Source organism: Theropithecus gelada, chromosome 5 (genome assembly GCF_003255815.1).
Source record: "Theropithecus gelada isolate Dixy chromosome 5, Tgel_1.0, whole genome shotgun sequence".
NCBI classification, from domain to species: domain Eukaryota; kingdom Metazoa; phylum Chordata; class Mammalia; order Primates; family Cercopithecidae; genus Theropithecus; species Theropithecus gelada.
In genome coordinates this window covers 3,490,946-3,514,650 of record NC_037672.1, presented here as the reverse complement: position 1 = coordinate 3,514,650, position 23,705 = coordinate 3,490,946, and the positions used below count along the sequence as shown (strand labels likewise).

The 23,705-nt window shown below is 62.2% G+C and overlaps 2 protein-coding genes across 4 annotated transcripts in view; both read right to left on the bottom strand.

Annotated features, from left to right (window-relative positions):
* Positions 1-4,389: 4,389 nt before the first annotated feature.
* HGFAC (HGF activator) lies at positions 4,390-11,974 on the bottom strand. Of its 2 annotated transcripts, XM_025386177.1 has the most exons (15): positions 11,799-11,974; positions 10,957-11,128; positions 10,723-10,819; positions 10,449-10,528; positions 9,708-9,830; positions 9,425-9,556; positions 9,147-9,257; positions 8,886-9,060; positions 8,531-8,616; positions 7,945-7,965; positions 7,547-7,799; positions 6,231-6,370; positions 5,829-5,969; positions 5,589-5,737; positions 4,390-4,648 (listed from the first exon to the last, which is right to left on the bottom strand). In XM_025386177.1, the coding sequence occupies exons 1-15, from the start codon at positions 11,910-11,912 to the stop codon at positions 4,466-4,468; spliced, it is 1,977 nt and encodes a 658-aa protein (XP_025241962.1). In that variant the 5' UTR covers positions 11,913-11,974; the 3' UTR covers positions 4,390-4,465. The 2 variants fall into 2 exon arrangements, with proteins under 2 accessions (XP_025241962.1, XP_025241963.1); XM_025386178.1 differs by lacking the exon at positions 7,945-7,965.
* A 1,942-nt stretch (positions 11,975-13,916) lies between these two features.
* Positions 13,917-23,705, bottom strand: part of RGS12 (regulator of G protein signaling 12) — a 150,872-nt gene continuing 141,083 nt past the window's right edge. For both annotated transcript variants that reach the window (XM_025386157.1, XM_025386158.1), the window contains 2 exons: positions 22,700-23,248; positions 13,917-14,355 (listed from right to left, as the gene is read on the bottom strand). In XM_025386157.1, the coding sequence (XP_025241942.1) occupies positions 14,126-14,355; positions 22,700-23,248 (779 nt within the window). In that variant the 3' untranslated portion in view covers positions 13,917-14,125. The remainder of the gene's footprint in view (positions 14,356-22,699; positions 23,249-23,705) is intronic.

Here is a 23,705-nt window from a genome sequence, read left to right as displayed (position 1 = left end):
TAGGCCGGGCGCGGTGGCTCAAGCCTGTAATCCCAGCACTTTGGGAGGCCGAGACGGGTGGATCACGAGGTCAGGAGATCGAGACCATCCTGGCTAACACAGTGAAACCCCGTCTCTACTAAAAATACAAAAAACTAGCCGGGCGAGGTGGCGGGCGCCTGTAATCCCAGCTACTCCGGAGGCTGAGGCAGGAGAATGGCGAGAACCCGGGAGGCGGAGCTTGCAGTGAGCTGAGATCCGGCCACTGCACTCCAGCCCGGGCTACAGAGCAAAACTCCGTCTCAAAAAAAAAAAAAAAAAAAAAAGAAATATAATCCTGTAAAGAGAACACCAAGACAGGTAATTTTATGGGTGAATTCCATTTAGCTTTCAAAGGATAGATCCTTCCAACTATATACAGAATTTTCCAGTGAATTTTGATAAAAGAAGAACTTATTTTATGAGGCTGGGATAGCCTTGATAACAGTCATTCAGAGAATATAGGAAAGGAAAATTACAGGCCAATCTCATAAACATACATGCAAAATCCTAAATAAAACATAAATTTTAAAAAGTTTTTAAAAACCAATACAGCACGTATCAGTCAGGGTACCAATAGGTGGGTAGACATGGTGGAACAGTTCAAGAAGGGTTTTTATATACAAAGCTGTGGACAATCACAGTCAGAAACTTGGGAGCCTGGGCTTGGTTCAGGTGGAGGGGCCACACCAGTTCTAGAATCCTGGCAATGGCGGGAGTGGACCCTGGAGCCTCAGAAGGAGAAAGTCATTTACATCTTCGGAGCAGCGCTGACCTTCAGTCCCAGGATGCAGCCAACCTGAGGGCATTTGTTTGCTACGGGGACCATAATAAACTACCACAGACTGGGGGCCTTCGACAAGAGAAGCTTATCACCTCGCAGTTCTGGAAACCAGAAGTCCAAAACCCAGGTGGCAGTAGGCTTGGCTCCCTTGGAGGCCGGAAGGGAACACCTGCTCCAAGCCTCTGGCCCTGGTTTATGGACGGCCATCTTCTCCCCGGGACTCTCCCATTGCCTGTGTACACGTCTGTGTCCTGTAAAAAGAAGCCATTCAAAACCAAAGCTGTTGGAACTTTAAATTATTTTGCATTTTCAAGGAACATGATTATAGGACCTGAGTTGCATATGACAGGCAGCTGTAGCTTAGACAGCTGTAACCTTTGTTCCTCTGATTTATAGATTAGCCTTTTCTTTACCTACATTGTTTGGTAAAATGTTATAAACGACTACAGGACACCAGGGAAGACCCCTTCCCTCTTCATGTTGATCTTCACTGTTCACTGTAGATTTGCTCCCCTCTGACTTCTCTTACACAGAGACCTCACTGGCCACCACCTGGTCTAAGACAGACCATTGAATATACTCTTTCACATTGGAAAAGGAAAAGAAGCTGTGAGTATTCAAATTGCTGTGACTCATAAACCAGCCTTGCATGGGAAACACTGTAACCCTGTTACATTTGTTTCTTTTCTGCCTATATAAGCAAGACCTTAACTTTTTGGCTTTGGGGCACTGGCTGTAATCCTCTGGAGTCTGTGTGTCCCGAGTGGCTATTTTCAGCTTCGTGCCTGCATATGCTCTTTTAAACTGGATTCTGACCCTTTCGATTATTTTGGGTGGACAGTCCAAATTTCCTCCTCTTATTAGGACACCAGTCATGTTGAGTTAGTGCCCATCCTAATGACCTAATTTGAACTTGACTTCCTTTTTAAACATTCTATCTCCAAATACAGTCCCATGCTGGGCTACTAGGGGTTAGGACTTCAACATCTGAATTAATTAATTTATTTATTAAAACAGGATCCTGCTCTGTACCCAGGCTGGAGTGCAGTGGCGTGATCACGGCTCACAGCAACCTCCACCTCCTGTGCTCAGGTGATCCTTCCCCTTCAGCCTCCTGAGTAGCTGAGACTACAGGTGCGTGCCACCATGCCTGGCGAATTTTTCTGTAGAGACTGGGTTTTGTCATGTTGCCCAGGCTGGTCTTGAATTCCTACCTGGGCCTCCCAAAGTGCTGGGATGACAGGTGTGAGCCACTGTGCCCAGCCATCAAATGAATTTTAGGACATAATTCTACCTGAAACACTGAGGTGACCCCAAAGAAAGGGAGCCAGGAAAATACATGCCTAGTCTCTCTCCCCTGCCCCGATCTCCTGCTGAAGCTCCCAATAGCCCAACAAGAAACAACAGAATGCACAGCCCACTGCAGACCACGGAGGTCAGCCTCCCCAGGCAGAGCACAAGGGGAACAAGCAGGGCACAAGTGGGAGGGGCAAAGGGAAGACCCCAGCTCTCACTCCAGCTCAATACCATTCACTCCAGGAATGCAAGGCCAACCTGAGTTAGAAAATCTATCATGTGCCGGGCGCAGTGGCTCACGCCTGTAATCACAGCACTTTGGGAGGCCGAGTCGGGTGGATCATTTGAAGTTAGGAGTTCAAGACCAGTCTGGGCAACATGGTGAAACCCCATCTCTACTAAAAATACAAAAATTAGCTGGGCGTGGTAGCAGGTGCCTGTAATCCCAGCTACTCGGAAGGATGAGGCAGAAGAATTGCTTGAGCCTAGGAGGCAGAGACTGCTGTGAGCTGAGATCACGCCACTACACTCCAGGCTGGGTGACAGAGCGAGACCCTGTCGAAAAAAACAAGACGAAAGAAAGAAAGAAAGAGAGAGAGAAAGGAAAGAAGAAAGAAAAGAAAGAAAAGAAAGAAAGAAAGAAAGAAAGAAAGAAAGAAAGAAAGAAAGAAAGAAAGAAAGAAAGAAAGAAAGAAAGAAAGAAAGAAAGAAAGGAAGGAAGGAAGGAAGGAAGGAAGGAAGGAAGGAAGAAAGGAAGGAAGGAAGAAGGAAGAAAGAAAAGAGGGAGGGAGGGAGGGAGGGAGGGACGGAAGGAAGGAGGAGGGGAGGCAGGAAAGGAGGAAGGAAGGAGTGGGGGAGGGAGGGAGGAAGGAAGGAAGGAAGGANGCAGGAAAGGAGGAAGGAAGGAGTGGGGGAGGGAGGGAGGAAGGAAGGAAGGAAGGAGTGGGGGAGGGAGGGAGGAAGGAAGGAAGGAAGGAAGGAAGGAGTGGGGGAGGGAAGGAGGGAGGGAGGGAGGAAGGAAGGAAGGAAGGAAGGAAGGAAAGAAGGAAGGAAGGAAGGAAACCTATCACAGAAGCCATCATGTTAGTGGAGCCAAAGGGAAAATGTGGACATTTATCTCAACAGAGGCCGAAGAATCATGGGAAAACGCTCACCGCTCACAGGTGAAGGATCAGGGGCGGCTCACATCGGATGTGGGTGAGGTGGGGCTGAAGCCATGCGGTTCACAGCCCGAGAACCGGCTGCTGGAGGCCCCCACTCTGAGGATCCTGGGGCTCGGGCACCAGCCTCAGTCCCCCAGCCGCTGTCCAGGCTGCCACCAACACTGTGGCGGGGGCAGGGGTCTTCAGTGGCGGGTTCGCTCCGTGAGCTCGAAGGCTCTGAGGCCCACGCATGGCAGCAGGGGCCGTGGGGAGAAGGGCCTGGCTGTGTCTCTCTTCCCTCTTTGCTCAGAACCTGGCTTTGCTTGGGGCAATAACTGTGTAGCCCGGATGCCCCGTTTGCTGCCCTCCCAGCCTCCTGTGCAGCCCAGGGCGGTGCCAATCTGCTGGAGAAGAGGTGCCTGACAAAAGGGAGCAGCTGTAACGCAAACCACAGCCTCCCTGAGACCAGGACTCCAGGAAGGAGGTGGGGTCCAGGAGAGAAGGTCCTGGGGGCTTCGGAGCAGGGAGGAGGCCTGCCTCCAACCCACCACACTCCTGCCCTCTCTGCCCTCTGGCCTCACCTCCTCCTGTCTCCTGTCCTCCCTGGCTGGAGGGAGGGTACGGCCTCTGCCAGCCCAGCGGTGACTCTAACTGGGCCCCTCCTGGCACGTCGGCCCCTCCCTCCCTCAGCCCCCTCAGAGGCAGCCTGCAGCCTCCTCCCTCCCGGAAAGTGCAGCAGAGGCTCGGCCAGGCGGGCGGCCATCTGGAAGGCCAGTGGGGCCTGCGGGTGTTCCCGTGGGGCTTCTTCAGGTTTCAATGCTCCGTGCACCATGTGCCTCAGACCCCTCCATGGCCTCGGGGCCTGGACTTGGTTTCCGCTTCCTGCCCTGGGACAACCTGGGTGCTGAGCCCTGGCCTGGGGCTGACCTGGGAGGGGGCTGGACTCTGCCGGGGCCTGGAGAAGCCCAGACCTGATCCTCTGACAACTCTCTGGGCTGTGGGGCCAGATCCCCCTGTGGGGCCACAGGCTCCATCTCCACTGAGGACTGTGTGGGCTCCAGGACAGCAGCCTGAGGCCTGCCGCATAGACCTGGGCCCCAGTCACGGCCTGGAGGGGAAGGTGGGGCCGCAGGCAGGGGCCAGGCAGCGTGGGCTGGGTTCTTGGAAGTATCTTTATTGTCAGCAAGGCAGGGAACGGTGGGAACCAGGGTGCCCCGCTGGAGGGTCAGGAGGGAGCCACAAGCCGCCTGGGAGGCCGTATCCGGTCGTTGATCCAGTCCACATAGTTGGCCACGCGGGTGTAGACCCCCGGCTTGTGGAGCCGCCCGCAGCCATCCCCCCAGCTGATGATGCCGTAGAGGTAGGCCACGCCGTTCTTCTCGCAGGCCAGGGGCCCCCCTGAGTCCCCCTAGGCAGAGATGCCGGTCAGAGCCACCCTCCCACGGGCCTGGTTCAGGGACCCCCCATGCTCCCCCGAGTGGCAGCTCAGGGACAGAGGACAAAGGCGTTTCTGAGCAGGGGAGCTGGTCCACTCTTCTGAACCTCGTGAAAAGGTATCTCATTCCCTGGGGGCAGCACTGGCTGGGCCAGGGCCTCCAACCACGTTATTCCCCTTCCTGAAGCCGTGGTCCCCCTCTCCCCACCAGCACGTACCCCGTGTGGACCACACAGCCACCCTGTGTCCCAGCACCTCCTGAAATGACTTCTTCACTCCCTGGCAAACTCCTACGCGTCCCTCAGGACCAGTGCAAACACCCCCTCCTCCAGGAAGCCATCCTGACTTCCCCTAGCCTGGTCCAGTGACAAGCCCCACCCACTCTACCGCTTCTGGGCTTTGTGGCCTTGGAAGAGTGAATTGACTGCCTGGGGCTCAGTCTTCCCAGCTATAAAATGGGGCATAAAAGAGCTGTTGCATGCCAGGGTTGCCGTGCCGCCTGAGCACACAGCCCTGCAGAGCCCAGGACGTGGTTGGGCTGTTGGGGTTATTGAAGGTTAAAGAGCTGGCTTGAGAGAACTCGGGGCAAAGGGGCCTTTGGTGCCTGGTGTCACACGGACAGCACTGCCTTGGGCTGCACGACCGGGATCTGTCCGGGCTCTGTGGGACCCCAGGCCCCTCTCAGAGCCTGGGTCTCCCCTTCTGTGTGAGGAGGATGCCCTTCCGGCAGGGGTCTGGGTGACCTGGGGTGCTGGCCACTGACCGTGAGTGTGCTCCCCGCCCAGGGGTCCCTGGCTGGCCCTGCCAGATTGGGGTGCCGCTGGGCTCTGGGCTCCCCAGGGACAAGCATCTCGAGACTCAGGACCAACTGAGCCCCAGCAATCGGGTCCTGGTGGGGCGGGCACCAGCTCACCTGGCAGGCGTCGGACTTGCAGTCGAAGTAGCCGGCACAGAGCATGTTGGGGCTGATGTCGGCGCCATAGACGTCAGGGTTGCTGCACTTGTGGTCGGCGACCAGGGGAACCAGGGCCTCCCGCAGGGAGCTGGAGTAGCCACTCACGTCTGTGGGACATGATGCCCTCAGCATGACATGCACACCGTGGCTGGCCACTGTCCACCCTGGCGGGGCGCTGGGTGCCCCCTCCCAACTCACTCTCGTCCAAGTGGCCCCAGCCTGCAATCTGGCACTTGTGTCCAGCAGGGAAGGTGCTGCCGGGCTCGGGCAGGCAGATGGGCTGCACGAACTGTGAGCGTGTGGCACAGCGGTCCCCTTTCTTCTTCAGCCGGATCAGGACTGATCGGGAGAGCGGCCAGTGTCAGCCTGTGGTGTGCGGGCTGAACGGGAGGCTGTCAGGGCGCGTGATGGAGGGAGGGCAGCTAGTGGGTCCCATGGGGCAGCCTGGGAGATCCAGAAGGGAGAGGTGCCCTGTCTTCCCTGCCCTGCCCCAGCTTCCCCGCACCACATGTCTGCCCAGCTCCTGCCCCTGTCCCGGCCTGGCCTGGGGGGCACAGGGCCCACCTGCCCGGAGTGCGGCCGCGATGCCCTGGAGCTCACCGAGGTCGTGGTCGCTGGGGCTGAATACCGAGTACAGAGTGTACGGGATGTACTTCTCGATGCCGAAGGTCTGCGTCACGTCCGTCGTGCGGTTGAAGAAGTGCTGGCCCAGCACCACTGAGACGCTTTCCCTGGGGGGACTGTGCAAGGGAGGCTGGCCGGTGCATGGACCAGCCCTCCCCTGGCCACCAGGGTCACTTCCCCCCACCCCCGACCCGGCCTACGGAGGCCAATGGTGCGGGGTCCTGGTCCCGGGGAGAGGTCTGAGCAGGTGCCTGGGTGTGGGCTGTTGATACTGGGGAGACAGGGGTCACCAAGCAGGGGCTATGGCCAGTCACCCCCAGATCCGGGCATGGGAGCTGAAATGCAGCGCCATCCTCCTGACAACACTGGCCACAAGCCCTGGGGGGAGTCTCAGGCCAGGCCCAGGCAGGGTCGGCTGCAAGGCTGGACCCAAGTAGGTGGAGACCTGGCCTCCTAGGGCCCTGCCCCAGCTTCCATCCACATTGTGGGGTCTCCAGATGCAGCCCTCACTCCTGCTGGGCACAGAGCCTGGGCCCCTGGGTCAGCCTGGCTCCCATCTGCCATGTGGAGGTCGCTCCACCCTGCCTCAGCCTCCTGCCCTGGGCTTCATGTGGGGAACCCCATTTCTCCACACTGAGGAGGGCTCTGGCCCCATTTGCAGGCCCAGGAGCCGCCTGCAGGGCCACGCAGGGCCACGCAGGGCCCCATCCTGGGAGCTGTGGTCCTTGAAAGGCCACCAGACCCTCGGCTGGCCAGACCCCTGCCCCTAATTACCGGGGAGCCCATCGAAGGTGGAAGGGCGTCTGACCCAGGCTGCTCCATCTCAGGGTCTCCCCACTTGAGGCCTCCCAGAGTGTGGGCCTGGGTGGCTGTGCGCCCCCACTAAGGGGAGCTGGCTGAGTGGGCTGCGCCTTGGTTTCCTTGGCTGTGCTTGGGCTCCTAGGGCTCTGACGCCTTGTCACTGCTCTCCCTGGCTCCCTTCTGAGAGCCAGGACTCTGGGAGGGGCGGTGCCTGCGGGGAGGACGGGACCTTGCCCACCGCACCCGCCTCTGTGGAAACGTCGCGACCCCTGGGCTCCCTTAATAGGGACAGGGTTTCTGGAGTCTCCAGCATGCCCAGCTCAGGGCTAAGCCCCAGTCCCAGAGGGGTCAGAGGGGGTGACCGGGGACCCCCGCAAGGAGTCAGCGGAGGCACCGGGATGGGGTCTGCAAACGGTGGGGACAGGCGCGTGGTGATGCTGGATGGCGTGCGGGGCCTCAGGGCAGGTGACTGGGGCCCAGAGGAGGTGCACCTGTGGGAGAAGCAGTGGGCGGCCGACACCACCCAGCAGGTTTGGACCAGGCTCCCAGCGCAGAAGCTGTTCCCGATGTAGATGGCGGCCAGCCAGGGGTGTGAGCCGGGCAGCGAGGAGGAGCCGCCGATGATGCGTGGCCGCAGGAATGTCCTCTTCTTATGCCTCCTGCCGCAGGACTGGTGTCCCGGGGAGGCTGGCTCAGGCAGGGTTGCCAGGATATCTGGTGCCAGTTGGATTCTGGTGAGGGATTCTGGGAGCAAAGGGCACCGGGTCACACCCCTGGGGTTCGCAGGGCCAGCCCCCTTCCACACAGTGGCCCTACCTGGCAGGAGGCGCTGCAGAGGGCCATGGCTGGACCCCCTGTCCACGCTGCTCAGGCCCTGGCGCCCGCCCACCTCTGCCCTCAGTTTCCAAGTCTGTAGAATGGGGTTCGGTGCCCAATCCCGAGGCTCTGTGAGGGCCAGAGTGGCTGGACACATGGAGGCCTTTGTGATCGCCTCAGCAGCCTGGAACCCCACAGCCAGCCCCAGCACGGCCAGATACCCCCATATAAGAGCCCCGGGCTGGCCCCGCCTGGGTCCTAGGGAGCCGGGGGCCTCTCCCCAGGGCAGGAAGCAGGTGGCCTCTAGGGGGCTGCCCGCACGGGGTCTGATGCCAGGGGTGCTTGTGCGGAGCCTGCACACTCTCCTTCCTGCACCTCCCTGAGAGGCCTCTGGGGCCATCCTGGGCATGGTGCAGGCTGGGCAGGTGCCACCCCGAGGCCATCGCCTGGTGACCAGTCCCCTGCAGCGGGCTCTGCTTCCCCACTGTGACCCTAGTACCGACCCACTTCGTGACCTCGGACCAGCCTTCCTGTGAGCTTCAGTGTCCCCATCTGTCAGAGGTGCAGTAGCCAGGAGTGGGGAGGGGCTAGGAGGGTCACGGGGAAAACTGCCGTGACCTCAGTGGGGCCCGAGGCAGCCTCCCCCGCCAGCCGCGCACCGCAGGCCTCCAGGCGGCAGTACTCCCAGGAGAGCGCGCTGTCCTTCACCACGTAGCACCAGGGCCTCTCATCACTGTCCGGATTCCTGTGGTGCACGAGCGGGGGCTGGCGGGGAGTCACACTGCCCGCCAAGAGGGCATGGGGAGGGGGCATCGGAGCCCCCAGCAGGGCGGCTTCCCACACCTGGGGCAGTGGGAAGAGCGCAGCCCTCCCTCGGGCAGCCTCCCAAGCAGAGGTACCGGGGCCTGTCTGATGGAGCTGGCCCCGCCTGGGTCCTAGGGAGCCAGGGGGCCTCTCCCCAGGACAAACCCTGCCTGCCCCGTGTGTGGCGGCCTGGAGTGGGGTGGTGCTGACCGGCAGTAGGCGTGGGGGCCCAGGCCCAGCAGGGCCGCGGTGCCCACCGAGTCCACGTGCAGCTCCTGGTAGAGTAGATCGGAGTTCCAGGCCAGGCAGCCGAGGCCCGAGGCTGAGGTGCTGGCCACGCCGCGGTACCCAGTGCCATTCCCCAAGAAGCAGCGCTCATCAGGTGCTGCGGGCAGAGGGGCAGTGAGGCCAGCCCACTGGGGGGTCCACCCGGCACTGCCCCAGGGCACCCAGGGGGGCTGACGCACTCACCGATGTTGCAGAGCCGCCCGGCAAAGCCTGGTGGGCAGGCACACACGGTGGTCCCGGTGGCCACAATCAGGTGGCAGGTGCCCCCATTCAGGCAAGGGCTGCTCAGGCAAGCTGGGGGCAGGGTCAAGGAGCTGGGCCAGGGGCCACGCAGTGGAGTCGGGGCTGGGGTCCACCCCTTGTCCCTCATTCCTGGGTGACCTCAGGCCATTCCTCCCACTCGGGTGGGGACGGGGACACCCATCAGCGGTCAGTGGCATGGCTCACACCCCATGGCGCACCTGTATGTCGGGTGCCTTCGCACTGGGTCCGGCCCTCCAAGCACTCGCACTGTTCCACGTGGCCCTGGCGCACACGGGCCCAGCGGTCGCCCCCCTCCAGGTACTCGTAGCGGGTCTCGTCGAAGCACTTTTCTGAGGGGTGCACAGTAAGCCCTCACACCCTGGCGACACGCTGTCCCCATGCAGGGCCCCTGCCCTGCACTCAGGCAGCCACCTGTTCTCTCATCCTCCTGGAACTCGCTCTGGCCCCTGGACCCCTGTGGACCTCCGAGGCCCAGCTCACCCGTGCCGCAGTCTTTGCCGGTGAAGGCCCGGGGGCAGCTGCAGTGGTAGGACTGGGAGTCCTGGGTATTGGAGCAGGAGCCTCCATTGAGGCAGGGGCCGGAGGCACAGGGATCCAGGGCAGCTGAGGACATGCGGGAGGGGCCGTGAGGGGTGGGCTGGGAGCCTCAGGGTCCCTCTGTGACATCCCCTGCTTGCCAAGGCCTCCATCAGGCCCCAGTGAGGGGCTCTGAGAGCAAAGGGGCCCTCTCTAACGCCTCTCGGGGTGCAAGGTCCCTGGGAGGGGCACAGACCTCCACTTCCTCCCAGCGTCCCCTACTCAGCACCAGGGTAACTGACCCAGCTGTGCGTGTGGCTTCTTGGAAGCCCGACACCCACACTGTCAGGCAGCAGCCCCTCCCATGTGTCCGGGGACCCGTGTGAGCAGGGTGGCTGGCACCGCACTGCACAGACCCTGCCCACCTGTCCTCTGCCCAGGGCATGTCTGTGTGGCTGCAGGGCCCGGCCTCACCACCAGGCGGTGCCTTGGCTCCAGTGATGGCCGCGCGGCCACCGCAAGATGCAGGTCCCGCCTGGGAGAGGCTCCGGCCCTAAGTGGCACCCACCGGGGTTAACCCCGGAGCTCGTGTTCTCCTCCCCTCCAGCCAGGACCCCTGCCCGGATCTGCCCCATCCTCCCTTCGGCCTCCCTGGCCGGGCCCAGTGCCCCCTGCCCACCCCAGGCTCCCGGACCCAGCACCCACCTGGGCCCCCCGGAGGCGGGGTGGCCTCCACACAGTAGCCCCAGGCCCTGTCCCGGTCGTAGTTGTGAGTTGTGGCACACCTGGGGGCGACACCTGTGTGCATGGGGGTCCCAGGCAGAGGCCCCCACCCCACCCCACCACCCTGGAGGGTCTGGGTTCACTGGGTCCGCCTGCTGCGTGGTGAGGGCCTACTGTGTGCCCGGCTCCCAGAAAAGTAAGCAGCGTGGGGCCAGCCGGTGACCCCAGCTCGGGTGCTCCGGCCGTCCGGACCCACCACTTCCTGTGGGCGCTGCCCTCCGAAGTGCAGGCGTGCAGCATGCGGCCCCCATAGCGGAAGGGGAACCTGCAGGGCCTCCCGTCCTCGGTGAGTGCTATGGGGAGCAGGTGGCAGGGTCAGGGCTCCCCTGAGGGGCACCCGAGCCCCTTAGGACCTTCAGCCGAAGTCCTGCTCCTCCCACCCAGCCCTAAGGTGAAGCACGACACCTCCACCCAGGCCCACCTGACCCACCTTGGGCCTGGGGGCTGCTGCTCGAGGGAACTGCCCTGAGCGGGGGCGGGAGCCCCCCACGTTGGGGTCCCTCTGCCTCTGGAGCACTCGTTGCTGGGGTCTCAGAGGTCACCAGGATAGTGGGGATCGCAGGGGTCGCTGTGGCATTAGGTTCTGGGGACTCCGTACGGTTCTAGGAGGAGCAGAAAGGGTGTCAGTGTGGGACAGACCCTCACGCTCAGGTCCTGCCGGGCAGGAAGTCACAGCCCTGAGCCTGTTTCCATACTGGGGCCCCCAGATCTCGGAGCAGGTTCCAGGAAGACACACGACATCCCTGAGGCCTCAGTCAGGCCCTGACACCTTCCCCACCCTGGGTCCCTACTGAGCACCTGCTCAGGGTCACTGCCCAGGCCCAGGCACTGCTACCCACCAGGCTTAAACCCTGACGTCAGTTCTCGGCGATGGGAGCAGCTAGGAGGCCCTCGGAGGTTCCCTCAACCTCATGCATCCAGACCCGACAGAGACCCAGAGAGAGGGGGCAGCCCCCAGACCTATAGGGGCCCAGGCCAGGCTGCACAGGGATGACAGTCCCCAGGCAGGGCTCCGTTAGCCCAGACCCCAGCTTCCAGGCCAGCCCAGCACCCACCTGCCCCGTGAGGGCCAGCTTTCAACCTGAACCCCCTGCGCGGCCCCCCGCCCCTCAAACCCCGATGCTCGGCCCCCCGCCCCCTCAAACCCCGATGCTCGGCCCCCCGCCCCTCAAACCCCAATGCTCGGCAGTGACCCTCCCTCTGGCCTCCTCCCAAGGACCCTGAGTAGCCACAGGGAACCTCTGGTCGCACTGCGACAAGGTCAGTGCTCACCCCGCCAGGCTGGGGCTGGGACCCCCGCGGCAGCAGCAGGAGGAGGAGGAGGAGGAGGAAGGGGCCCAGCCCCAGGGAGGGACAGGGGCTGGAGACCCAGGCCCAGCGCCCCATGGCTCCTGAGCTGGTCTGAAGGCAGCGGGAGGCGGGAGCAGAGTGGTCAGGGCAGGTGGGGTCAAGGCTTTGTGGAAATGATTAACCCTGGCTGCCTCCCACATCGGGCGGGCCCAGCCGGAGAGGAAGTCCCCGAGTCCCCTGGCCCCCACACCTGCTGCCCACCTCTCTTTGACCCTACCTGGAAGCCCAGCTGTCCCACTGTGGCCTCGGCCTGCACTGGTCCTAGTCCTGGACCTGACATGGTCCTTGGGCCTCAGCTTAGAAGCCTCCTCTAGGAAGTCTTCCAGGATAATGCAGATAGGTTGGGGCCTAGATGGTCTGGCACAGCTCCCAGTCCCTGCAGGCCACCGAGCTGGCCACCATCTGCCTGTGAATTGTCCATGATGAGAGCCACTACGGGTGCTGAGCCTTGCAGGTGTCCAGCCCTGTGCCCAGCACAGCACAGACAGTGGCGGTGGGGCTGGCATTGTCCCTGTCCCACAGACGGCAGCACTGGGGGTTCCTGGAGGGTTCGGTGCTGCCTCCTCTCAGTGGCCCCAGGGCTGGCCAAAAGGCCAGGCACAGGGAGGAGAGGGGCCATGCAATGGCTGAGTGCAGCAAATGATGACCCAAGACCCTGCTCCTCCTGCCTATCCTGACTCTGGGGGTGGCCAGGGCCCCCCAGCAGCCCCTGGTGATGTTCAGAGTGTCCCTTCCTCCCCGTCTCCCAGACAGACCCAGGCGTCCCCTCCGAGAAACCTTTCCAACCCTGGCTCCCCACCGCCACCCGGATGGTCCAGGCCAAGTCTGCCTCCTCGGGCCCTGCAGCCGGAGCCCGGCCCCGGGCCACAGCACAACCCTGGGCCAGGTGCCCCGGGGCCTGGGATGGGGAGGCCACCGCCACCCGGATGGAGATGGAGCCGGAGTCACGGAATTCGTGACTTGGGGCTGTGGGCAGAGCTGCCAGAGGAACCTCTTCTGCAATATTGGAGCAGCCGCCACGGCGCCGCGGGTTCCCTGAGTCAGCAGCTGCATCCCAGGGCTGCTGAGGTGGGAGGAGGGGTGAGTGAACCACTGTGGCCTGGAGACCAGCGAGGGCTGAAGCTGCCTCCCTCTATACCCCAAACCCCCTCTCTCTGCCCCCCATTTGCCTATCTGTGCAGAAGGAGAGAAAATGGGTACCCACTGACCACCCAGCTTGACACCGTGGGCCCCAAGGGGCACAGTGGACATGGAGGCGTGGTGCGTCCCGGGGGCACGGTGAAGGTGAAGGTGGGGACGTGGTGGGCCCTGGGAGCAGGGTGGATGTGGAGGCGTGGTGGGTCCTGGGGGCACGGTGGGCACCATGGTGGGTCTGGGGGGCCACGGCGGGCACCGTGGTGGGTGGTGCGCTGGTACTGGGCTTCATCTTCCATTCCGACCCCTCCCCCAGCCCCTTTCCTAGAGCACCACTAAGTGGGGTGCATCCACTCCCTGCAAGCTTCTAGAGCAGCCCCAGGGGGCTGGCTGTGCTCTCAGCCTCTAGGATGCTCTGAGGAGCTCACCGACAGCCCTGTACCGAGGGTATTCGGCGTTAGGGGCTCCATCAAGGCAACCGGGGGGATGGCCTCGCCTCTTCTAACTCAACCCAGCCCCCACGGTCCAGCCTCCCCAGCAGCCACACTTGGCTCCCTTTCTGTAATCAGACCCTTTTTAGCCCCAGGGCCTTGGCACAGGCCCAGGGCTCTTTCTAGACTTCCTCTGCCGTCAAATTGCAGTTTACATGGTCCCTCCCCAGAAAGGCCCTCAGACCACCCTGCTAAACAAGGCCGGGTTAGGGTCCCCACGTGACGGCGAGAGCCACAGTCTCTGCCATCTGGTCCTGGCCCTCAGGCCCCAGGAGTCAAGCGTGCCTCTCCTCAAAGCCCCTTTGACCTGACCCCGGGGCACTTCTCCTCAGGCCCCTCTGTCTCCTGCACGACCTCCTGGGGATGTGCTCGGAGAATGAGTCTGTGTCCCCAGCACCCAGCACGAGGCCGACGCTTGGGTCCTCAGAAACGCTTTATTGGGCAGCAGGGGGCCAGGGCCAGCATGGTGAATGTCCGCGGCCAGTGCCTCCAGCGAGGTCACCCCCTGCCCTCCTGGCTCCTGAGGGTGTTGGTGGCTGCGGTAGCCCCTCTGAGGCTCACAGACTCCACGGGGGCTGCCCCACCCCGACATGTCCACGGGAGAGTTGGCCAGGCCAGGGCAGCTCAGACGAAGGTGGCGTGGTGTGCGCTGGCCTTGGGCTTCGCGGGCTCACCTGGGACGGGGCTCAGGCCAGGGAGGTCTGACGTAGGAGACCCACCACCGGCCTGCGCCCTCCCAGGGCCAGCCCGTGCCCCCGCGATGCCACCATCCTGCCCGGGCGCCAGGCCAGTTACAAGATCCACGTCGATGATTCTGTTGACTGGGAGGCCTCGGCTGCCGTGGGTCCCGCTTCCTGTCACAGGGAGAAGAGAAGCTGTCACTTGCCTGACCCGGCCCTGGGCTCCCGGAACCCACCCCCCACCCCAAAGGCCCCTGTACAGACACTGGGCATGGGAGGGGTTCCTGAAATACCTCAAACACATCCCAGAGGCAGCTGGCCTCCCACTGTGGGCCTCCGGGCTGGGGCAGGTGCGCCCAGGGGAGGTGCAGTGTTCCCAGAGTCCTCCGCAGAACACCTGCCACCAAGTGGGGGAGCCGACCCACTCAGAAACCCCACCACCCTGCTTCCCCACTGCAGCTCAGGAACAGAGCTGGGCCCCCGGCGGAGCCCCCACCCCGACTGCCCACCAATTCCTCCTGGGGGCTGTCCTCAGGGCCCACCCCCAGGCCCAGGGCCCATCCTCAGGGCCCACCCCCAGGGGGTCGAGCACTAGGGTGGGAGCAGTTCCAGACAGGCTGGACCCTCTTGGCCTGGTGGAACGGGCCCTGAGTCCTGCATCTGCTGCCCCATCCCACCCTACCAGGCTAGCCAGCTGCTCGCCCACCTGGCTCGCTGCCTCAGCACCGTCTTCACCGCACACACCCTGCTCTGGGCCTGCCTGTCATGTCCCCTCCCCCTTCATCCCTGGCCCCCCTGCTGAGGCCCCTCTTCCGGGCTGGTCAGTGCCTCTGGCCCCACTTCTGGCTCCAATGCCCACTCCAGTCCCAGGAGATCCCGGCTGCCTGAACCGGCCTTGGAAGCTTCTAGACCCAATGTGGGCAGGCCATCTCCTTGCCAGCACCCCTGGGAGGCCTCCCTTCCCAGGGCGTCACTGACGTGCCACATCCGGTGACCTCCACGTGGACCCCTGGAGGACAGAGTCACATCTAAGCCAGGGTGGAGTCCTCAGGGGCCAACGCAGAGTGGGGCCAAGGAAAGTGAACGGTGCGCAGAGCAGGTTGGTTCACGCGCCGCCCGGAGCTCCATGGCAGGACCCCAGGGCCTGGGCAGGGGCAGTGAAGGCCCCATGCTGGGAGAGCCCAGAAGCCCTTCCCCACTCAGTGACTCCACCTCCCCATCTGCACAGTGGGGGTGACATTACCGACCCAGAGGAGCGGGCTTTGGGGACAGGTTCCTGCGTGCCCAGTGTGCCTCCTGGGCAGGGGTCCAGGAGCTTCCTTCCCCAGTGAGCCTGGGGCTGAGGCCCTGGCACAGTCACGTGTATGCCAGAGTGGAGGCCTTGAGGCGCCTATGGGGTGGCAGGGGCACCAGGCCTGGGCCCACAGCAGACCGGCTGCAGGCATAGCCAGCCCTCGGCCGATGAGAACCAGGGACAGGGGGTCCCTGCTACCAACTGCTGCCCTCCCCAGGTGAACCGAAGGCCTGGGAAGGTGAAGACCCTCCTCGATCTATAGTTCTGAGGTCCCTGAGAAGGCCGCAGGGTCCTTGCTGCCCCAGCGGCTCTGTGGCCACCAAGGTCCTCAACCCCAGTGTGCCCCACCTCACCCTCAGTCCAAGCTTCCAGAAGCAGCCTCCATGAGGCATCTGTGAACAAGTCCGGGCTGCAGGCAGAAGGTTTGGCTCCCCTCTTGAGCGTGCCCAGACTGTCCTCTGGAACAGGCCCCAGCGGTGGCCCCAGAGGCCCTCATCCTGGCCTTGACGCAGCAGCACCAGGGTGCCCAGCCAGTGTGTGGGAGCTGCATCGGGCCTGTATGTCTTACTCAGCCAGGCCCGGTGGAGATGCCGTCTGGAGGCGTAGGGGTCCATGTGGAGCAGCTGAGACTAGAAACTTCTCCCAGTCAGGCCTCTGCTCATTCAACAAGTATCCTGCTAGGTTCTGCCAGGGCTAGAAGCTAGCCCTGCCCCAGGGGACAAGGGAACAGCTCTGCCCATCTCCTTCTTGTCTCCAGGTCCCCATGGCTCCAAATGCCAGGCTGCAGGGCTGGGAGGTAACAGGTGTGGGGAGAGGCAGGGGTTTGCCCCCCTTCGCCGGTCAATCCCATGGGCATTTGGGCATTTGCCTGGAGTGTTCATCGGGCTCCGAAGGGGCCTGCGACCCCACACGTGTCCAGAAGCCCGGCTCTTCCCCGCCAGTCCCACATGGACAGATGGGAGGACAGGCCCCTGTGGGCCCCAGGCAGATAGCGTGCTCAGGATGGGAGAAACACTTGTTTCTGGAGATAGGACAGCTCTGTACGGACCAAGGACGTCCACATCACAAGGAGGGGGCCACAGCCAGGCCCTTCCTGCCTACGGGACCCAGCCTTGCCCTCCTGCGCAGGGCAGCCAGCCCCAGGCCTGTGACTCAGCCACCTGGCCCAGCCCTGAGCAGTGCACAGCCTCACCATCTGCTTGCCAGGGCCTGCCCAGGGAGCACCTTCTTGCCCAGCGTTTCCCTGGCAGGGATGGCGACACAGAGGACCCAGCAGAGCCTGCGCCGCCTCCAGAGGGGCCTGGCCTCCTGGTCTCACTCCTGGTGCCACATCTCCAAACATCCAGACCTGAGACCACACTGAGACCTCGTTTCCTGCTGCTTGGGCCACCTGTGAACCTCTCCCCTCCCTGTTGCCCCACGGCTCCCTGCCCTCAGCTGGCTGGTCCTGCCGGTTCTGACTGTGCCGTCCAGCCTTCCCGGGAGGGGGTCCTGCTGGAGACCCCACAAGACGCAGCAGGAAGGCCCCTCTTTCCGCATGGGCGGGCCCCTCACCGGCTGCCGGTCGCCCCCAGGCCTCCCAGACGCTTGTCCATGAATGTCTCTGGCCCGCCACTGCCAGCCGCTCTGGCCTAGGCCTGGGGCCATAGAGGTCAGGCCCCTGCCCCACCCTGGTCCTCAAGGCTGAGTCAGGAACCCCAGCAGGCACAGCGGGAGCAGGGGCGTGGCCTGAGCCCTCCCAGGCTCTCCTTTGAGACCCAGGCCTGGCACCTATCCCACTGCCCTTCCTGCCCCCAGAGGGACCCCGTCCCCCAGGCACTTTGCTCAGCCTCTGCCTCCATGCTCCAAATCATCTGTGCTGCCAAGCACAGTCACCTCCTGTTAAGCCTCCCCAGCGCCCCTTGGAAGCTTGCAGGGCACAAGGACGCCCAGGCATGGCTGAGCCGGCTCACACTGAAAACATGGCAGGAAGTGGGGAGCGAGGGGGAGCCAGAGGCGGGGACCCCACAATCCACTCTGGTTCCTAAGGCCCCTTCCCTTCCCAGCCTTCCCAGCACAGCGCCCCCCACGGGCTCCTGCTGAGGCCTGTGCACTCCTGCTGATGGGCTCCCATGGGAAAGAGAGTATCCTCAGAACCCCAGTTCCAGAGTGTGACCCCCCAAGGTCCCCCTGTCCATGTGGGTCCCCAGCCAGGATCATGACTGTGTCTGTGATGGGCTGGGGCTGGGATAGAGCTCCTCAAATATTTGCTGGGCACTGGCGAGAGAGTGGACAGCGCCCAGCAGGGTGCATAGTGTGGTGCGCGGGGAATAGGGGAGTAGGGATGACTCAGGGCACAGGAGTGCATGTGGCAGACCCCAGGGAGGGGCTGCAGGCTGGAGCTCCAGCAGTACCGGCTGAGATGGGCACAGGTGGCCAGTCCTGGAGGGAACATGAGGGTGGGCTAGGTCATGGTCACTTGCAGGCCTGAGACTTCCACTCTGCAAGACCTGGCTGGAACTTCAGGTGGGGCAGACACTTCAGGGAAGGAGAGGGAGCAACCTAGGTGGCTTGTGGTGGGATCCAGGAGGACCACGTGTCACAACCGGGCTAGGGGCTGTGGAGGAGGGCCCAGGCCAGCTGGTCAGTTCAGGAAGCCCCTGGGGAGCCACGGAGCTGGGCAGGAGCCAGGAGGTGCTCTGGGGAGAGGGGGCTCTGGAGAGGCACCTAGCAGATGCCCTCAGCAGCTTTGCAGGCCTGAGACCAGTGGCAGGCTCCTGGGGCTGTGTCCCCAAGAAAGCCAGAGCTCTCAATCCACATCAGAGGGAGGGGATCTAAGCTGCATCTGTTCCTGCGGAGGGCTGGGCACAGGAGCTGCTGAGGAGGCCTCTCTCACAGGAGTGGCTCTGGACAGAGCAGGAGCCAGGCGGGGCTGCATCCTCACCCCGGCCTCAGCAGCTACAACACAGTGGCCGTGCCACGGGGCGTACTTTCACCCCCAGGGTGAGGGGTGTGACCTCACTTCCAGGCTGCAGAAGCCCCAGCAGGCAAGCATCACACACCTGGTGCGTAGCTGAGCTCCAGGCGCCCCGAGAGCAGCCACTGGGCCCAAATGTGTCCCTTGGGGACACTGACGCCTCCAGGTTAAGTAACCCCTGCCTCCACCCAGTAAGCTGCCCCAGGGGACTCCAGTCCCAGGACAGTTATGTGGGGACCCCTTCCGAGGCGGTGCCTAGCAGCTCTCTGCCGGCAGGTGGAGTCCGTCCTCTTGGGACGTCTGCACCAGGAGCTCAGCCTGGCCATGGGGCTGCGCACTCAGCCTTACCAAAGGGGCTGGGAGGAGCCACTGGCCAGGACCCCTGATTGTGGCCTTGCAGCCAGCTGGGCAGCAGTGAGACCACCCAGCTCCCGGGCTTGTTGTTGGAAACCAAGCAGATCTGGTTAAGAAGACCATTGGGAATTATTACCAACACGACCGTAAGAACCCGTTTTAAGACTGCGCGTATGGAAGGAGCACTGTGCATCGGAAACTCGGGTGTGGGTGCACGTGACCTTTTGAATGCCTCTCTCCTTTGTGAAAGCACAAAGCACAGACGTCTGCTTTGGTGCAGTGATGGAAGATGACTAAAGGCGGGACGCAGCAGTGCTGGAGGGACACCTGCTCCCTCCCCACGAGAATGGAAGGTGAGCATTTTGGAGGGTTCCTGTGTCAAGACCCAGATATGCACAAAACGTGCCATGCAGACACATGGCAGGTGCACACCCTGACACATGCCACACGAACACACACCAGGCGTGCACGCATGTGGGCATATCTGCCTGACACACTGACATGGTTTGGCTCCGTGTCCCCACCCAAATCTCACCGTGAATTGTGATAATCCCCAGGCGTCAAGGGTGGGACCAGGTAGAGGGAAATTGGATCCTGGGGGCGGCTCCCCCCATGCTATTCTCATGATAGTGAGTCTCAGGAGAGCTGATGGTTTTATGAGCATCTGGCATTTCCCCTGCTGGCTCTCATTCTCTCTCCTGCTGCCCTGTGAAGAGGTGCCTTCAGCCACGACTGTAAGTTTCCTGAGGCCTCCCCAGCCATGCGGAACTGTGAGTCAATTAAACCTCTTTTCTTCATAAATTACCCAGTCTCGGGTATTTCTTCATAGCAGCAGGAGAACGGACTCATACACAAAGCACTGTGTGGACACACACACCCGTCAGCGTGCCCTGGAGCCTCACGAGGGGCCTGGCACTTCTCCCACTTGCAGCCTCCGTTGTGTGTGTCAGATCGCTAACGCTCAGGGCCATTAGACTGGGTGGTCTGGCAGCAAGTGGCCAACGGGAAAGGAGACCCACCCGCATGCCACTGGGGACCAGACACGCATGGGGGTACTGGCCAGCCTGCAGGGCCTGACGGGTCTCGGTGCGTGGTGCTGGGGCTAGACAGACGGGGTGGAGTGCCGCGTGGCATGTGGCGCTGGGGCTAGGATGGGGCAGTGCAGTGTGTGATACTGAGGCTAGAAGGGCGGAGTGGAGCACCACGTGGTGCTGAGGCTAGAACAGGGTGGCATGGCACGTGGCGCTGGGGCTAGGATGGGGTGGTGTGGCACGTGGCACTGGGACTAGGACAGGGTGGCACAGTGCGTGGCACTGAAGCTGGAAGGGCGGGGTGGCACAGCACAGATCTGTGGAGACTCCCCCTACCTCAGGGCTATTGCTGGCAGCCCCCACACGTAGCTGGCATGCTGCCCACTGTGGCAACGGGAAGGGCAGGAGCCTGTGGGCTTGGCTGCACCTCCTGTTGTGTTTCTCACCCCGGACGCTGGGTCCAGGGCGGCTGCCACATTGTGAGGAAGCATCCCACAGCAACTGTCAGCGTCGGAGAGCTTGGCCCGCGACGACCCCCAAGCTCCTAAACCCTGACAATCGACGGCTCAGCACTCAGTCCAGGCTCGCCCCGGCCCACAGACGTGAAAGAGGTTCCATCAGGCCACCATGGTGTTCACAGCCTGTTTCCTTTGCCGCCATGGGCGGGCGAACTCTCCAATACAGAGAATCCCATTAGAGCAGGGGTTCCAGAAAGCAAGCTGCACAGAGCAGTTTCCATCCCAAGGCCCCCAGCAGGCCAGAGCCAGCACCGCCAGAAAGACTGGGCAGGTCCTCAGCAGTTGTCCTGTGTCGCCAGGGACAGGCATGTGGAGGAAACAGACCTAGGACCTATGGCCAAGGTCACTCCCATCTCCTTCTCCCACTGGGTCTCCTCCTAGGACAGCCCAAGAGCCAAGGGTCCAGGGTACCCACCTGCCCAGGGGCTGAGGAGCCAGCAGGGCAGGGAACCAGTTCTGGCCAGTGGCAGTCAGGGGCAGCCACCAGAGTGCAGGGGGACCTGCTCCTCCCAAGGCCGGTACCACCCACCCTCCTGCCACAAACGTGTCAGGGACGTCTAGGCTGGGCCCTGCACTGTAAACCATCAGCTGGGGTGCTCGGCTGGGCCTACACTGTAAACCACCTCCATGCTAATGGCTCTTGGCAGGCAGAAGAACTAACCCCCAACATGGGTCTGTCTGGCCCTCCCAGGCAGCCCGACACATGCCACACCTGTGCACAGAGCCAGCCACAGTCCCAGGGCTGCGTGGCCAGGGTGTGGGTGCAGGACTGCAGCCCGAGGGCCAGTGGGCCAGCTCATCTCAGCACCCGCCCACAGGGCCACCAGCCCTTCTGCCATCCCACCGCATGGCTGTGCTGTTGGGAGCACACCAGGCGCTCAAGAGTTTTGTTCAGTGGATGGTATATTTTTTAAAGCCAGTAGATTAAGGTAAATCCACCTAATCTCCTAAAAATGTGTAATATTTCCCCTAGATTAAGATACTTTTATTATTTTCTGAAGTGAAAACAAAGTTTCAAATGAGAAAGAAAAGTTGTAAGCCAGTCCAGTGATGATGTCCAGAATTTATTACTCCTGGAAGAACAGACTCAAAACGCAGGTGAGAGCCACACGGGTGTCCACCGAGACGGGTGGAGGGGACTCAGGCCAGGGGCGGAGGCTGCAGAGTGGCACCGGTGGGAATGCTGGGCACCTCAGGCTTTCTCATCCAGGCATGTCCTGGCTGGGAAAGGGGCCAGGGAGCCCCTCCCACACCACATGTGGCCTCCAAAGGCCAAGATATGTACAGATCTACAGACGTGCACACCCTGGTCCCCCGGCGAGGTCCAGGCTACAGGTCTGACAAAACCAAACCCTGTGGCGCGCCTCTCACTGCCATCAGCATCCCGGACCTGGGGCAGGACGGAGAGGCTCTCCCTTCGCCCCCAGCAGCAAACCACAGCAGAGGTGTCCACGCACCCCTGAGCATGCTCCATGACACACGCCCTGAGCAGCTCCTCTCTCCAGGGGATTGCCACGCAGGCCACAGAGGCCACGGCCCTCGGACCCCTGGAAATACCTTTCCCTGCTGGCTGCTGGGAGCCTCGCCTCAGTTTCTGGTATTTGTGGCTCATGGAAATATCCCTGCTGCCTGCCAGGCCATCCTGTTCACTTCACACCCACTGAAACCCCTGCTTCCTTGGAGCAATGCCTGTGACACGCGCAGTCAGGGAGTTGATGTCACCTCCGCTCCGGAGCACCCACACCACCTGCTATGGGGGTGCTGATGTCACCTCCGCTCCGGAGCACCCACACCACCTGCTATGGGGGAGCTGATGTCACCTCCGCTCCGGAGCACCCACACCACCTGCTATGGGGGTGCTGGTGCGTCTGAGCTGCACTCTCAAGGTTCTCCCGAGGACGGGCCTGTGTCTCGGAGCCCTCTCCTGCTATGAACACAGAGGGCTTCACTTCCTCACTCAAGACAAATGCTATTGTTTTCCAGTCTTGAGACACAAACACTAAAAATGGTAGCTGTCCAGATTTGGAAAGGAATGCCTCCATTTTCAGAAACCCCCAGGCCTCGCCCAGGGTGTTCCCAGACCTGGCTGCGGGCACCGCCACGCATCGTTCCTGCAAGAGCCTCTCAGGACACCAGGATGCCTGCCTGGCGCGCCTCGGGGGGACCGTCCTGACAGACACCGGCCTGGGGCCACACGAGCTCCTCCTTTCCAAGAGGGCCAAGGAAGACCCCAATCAGCAGGTGAGGAGGGGCCACAGAGACCACCAGCAAACAGTGGTAGCCGGGGGCCCGCTGTCCTTCTGACTGGAAGCTGAGCAGACCACGCTGATAGGGCCAAGGTAGAGGGATCAGAACCTGGAGGTACCTGGTCTAGAAGGTCCTGGCACGTCCTGGGGGCCGGAGGGTGGCGGCAGCAAGGTGCTGTTGGGGCTGCTGATGTCCCCCTCCCCCATCAGGGTCAGCTCAGCCACGTGCTCATCCTCCACCGTCTGGATGCCCCCGGCCTCCACTTCCCGAGACTGCCTCTTCCAGATCTGCGTGGTGCCCTCCTGCGCGAGGGAGACGGGAGACTGGGGAGTGCAGAAGGGCCCGCTGGGAGACTTCTGCCCGGGGGGGGTCGTCCCGGGAGGCCCAGGGGGGCTGGGGACTGAGCCCGGGCTGGTGGACGGGCTGTCGCTGCTCTCCTGGGCTGGCTCCCACTGCTCGCTGGGCTGGGAGGCACTCTCCCGGCCGTTGCCTGTGGCGCTTCTCTTGCTAAAGCCCTTGGCCATGGCAGCTGCAGTGGGGAGGGTGAGTTCTGTGGAACCAGGAGGTAAACGGAGGAACTCTGGCAACACCAGGTCTTCCTTCCTTAGCAGCCCACGTTGGTCATCTGCTCTGTTGCTCTGAGCTTTGGAAATAAGCTCAAAAAACTCTATTGGAAGAAAACCCAGAGTGACCATGTTTTAGAGAGTTTCACATTAATGCCCGTCACAGCAGAACATTCTAGAAAGCTCTCATCCTGGGCTGTCCTAATGCCCTATTGGCTGTGGGTCAACAAGAGCCCTTTTCCGTCCACACTATCTTCCCACAGACAGCGGAAGGGAGACCCCTGGGGCTTCTAGCACACTCTGTCTTCAGGAGTCTGAAAACGCTGTGTACTCCCCGAAAACCACGCTGTGTGAGTTGAACAAACGAGACAGACTTGAACAAACGAGACACTCGACTCAACACGGTTATGCGCTGATGCCGTCTGAGTGGGATACAGTGGGACTCTATGGCCTGGGCTTTCAATTTAACACCTGGGGCCCTCTGAGGACTGGCCCCCTTCTCCGGTTGGTCAGCATCTGAGGCAACCCCGAGTCCCAGCTGCAGCTGCAGTCCTCAAAGTC

What these genes read in the sequence shown, in the direction of transcription:
- HGFAC (XM_025386177.1), bottom strand. Translation starts at nt 11,912, where the DNA reads ATGGGGCGCTGGGCCTGGGTCTCCAGCCCCTGTCCCTCCCTGGGGCTG. An exon ending in CCCGCCTCCGGGGGGCCCAG is followed by an intron (nt 9,831 to 10,448) that starts GTGGGTGCTGGG and finishes GCATGTCCTCAG; the next exon opens with CTGCCCTGGATCCCTGTGCC. An exon ending in CGGCAAAGACTGCGGCACGG is followed by an intron (nt 9,557 to 9,707) that starts GTGAGCTGGGCC and finishes TGCACCCCTCAG; the next exon opens with AAAAGTGCTTCGACGAGACC.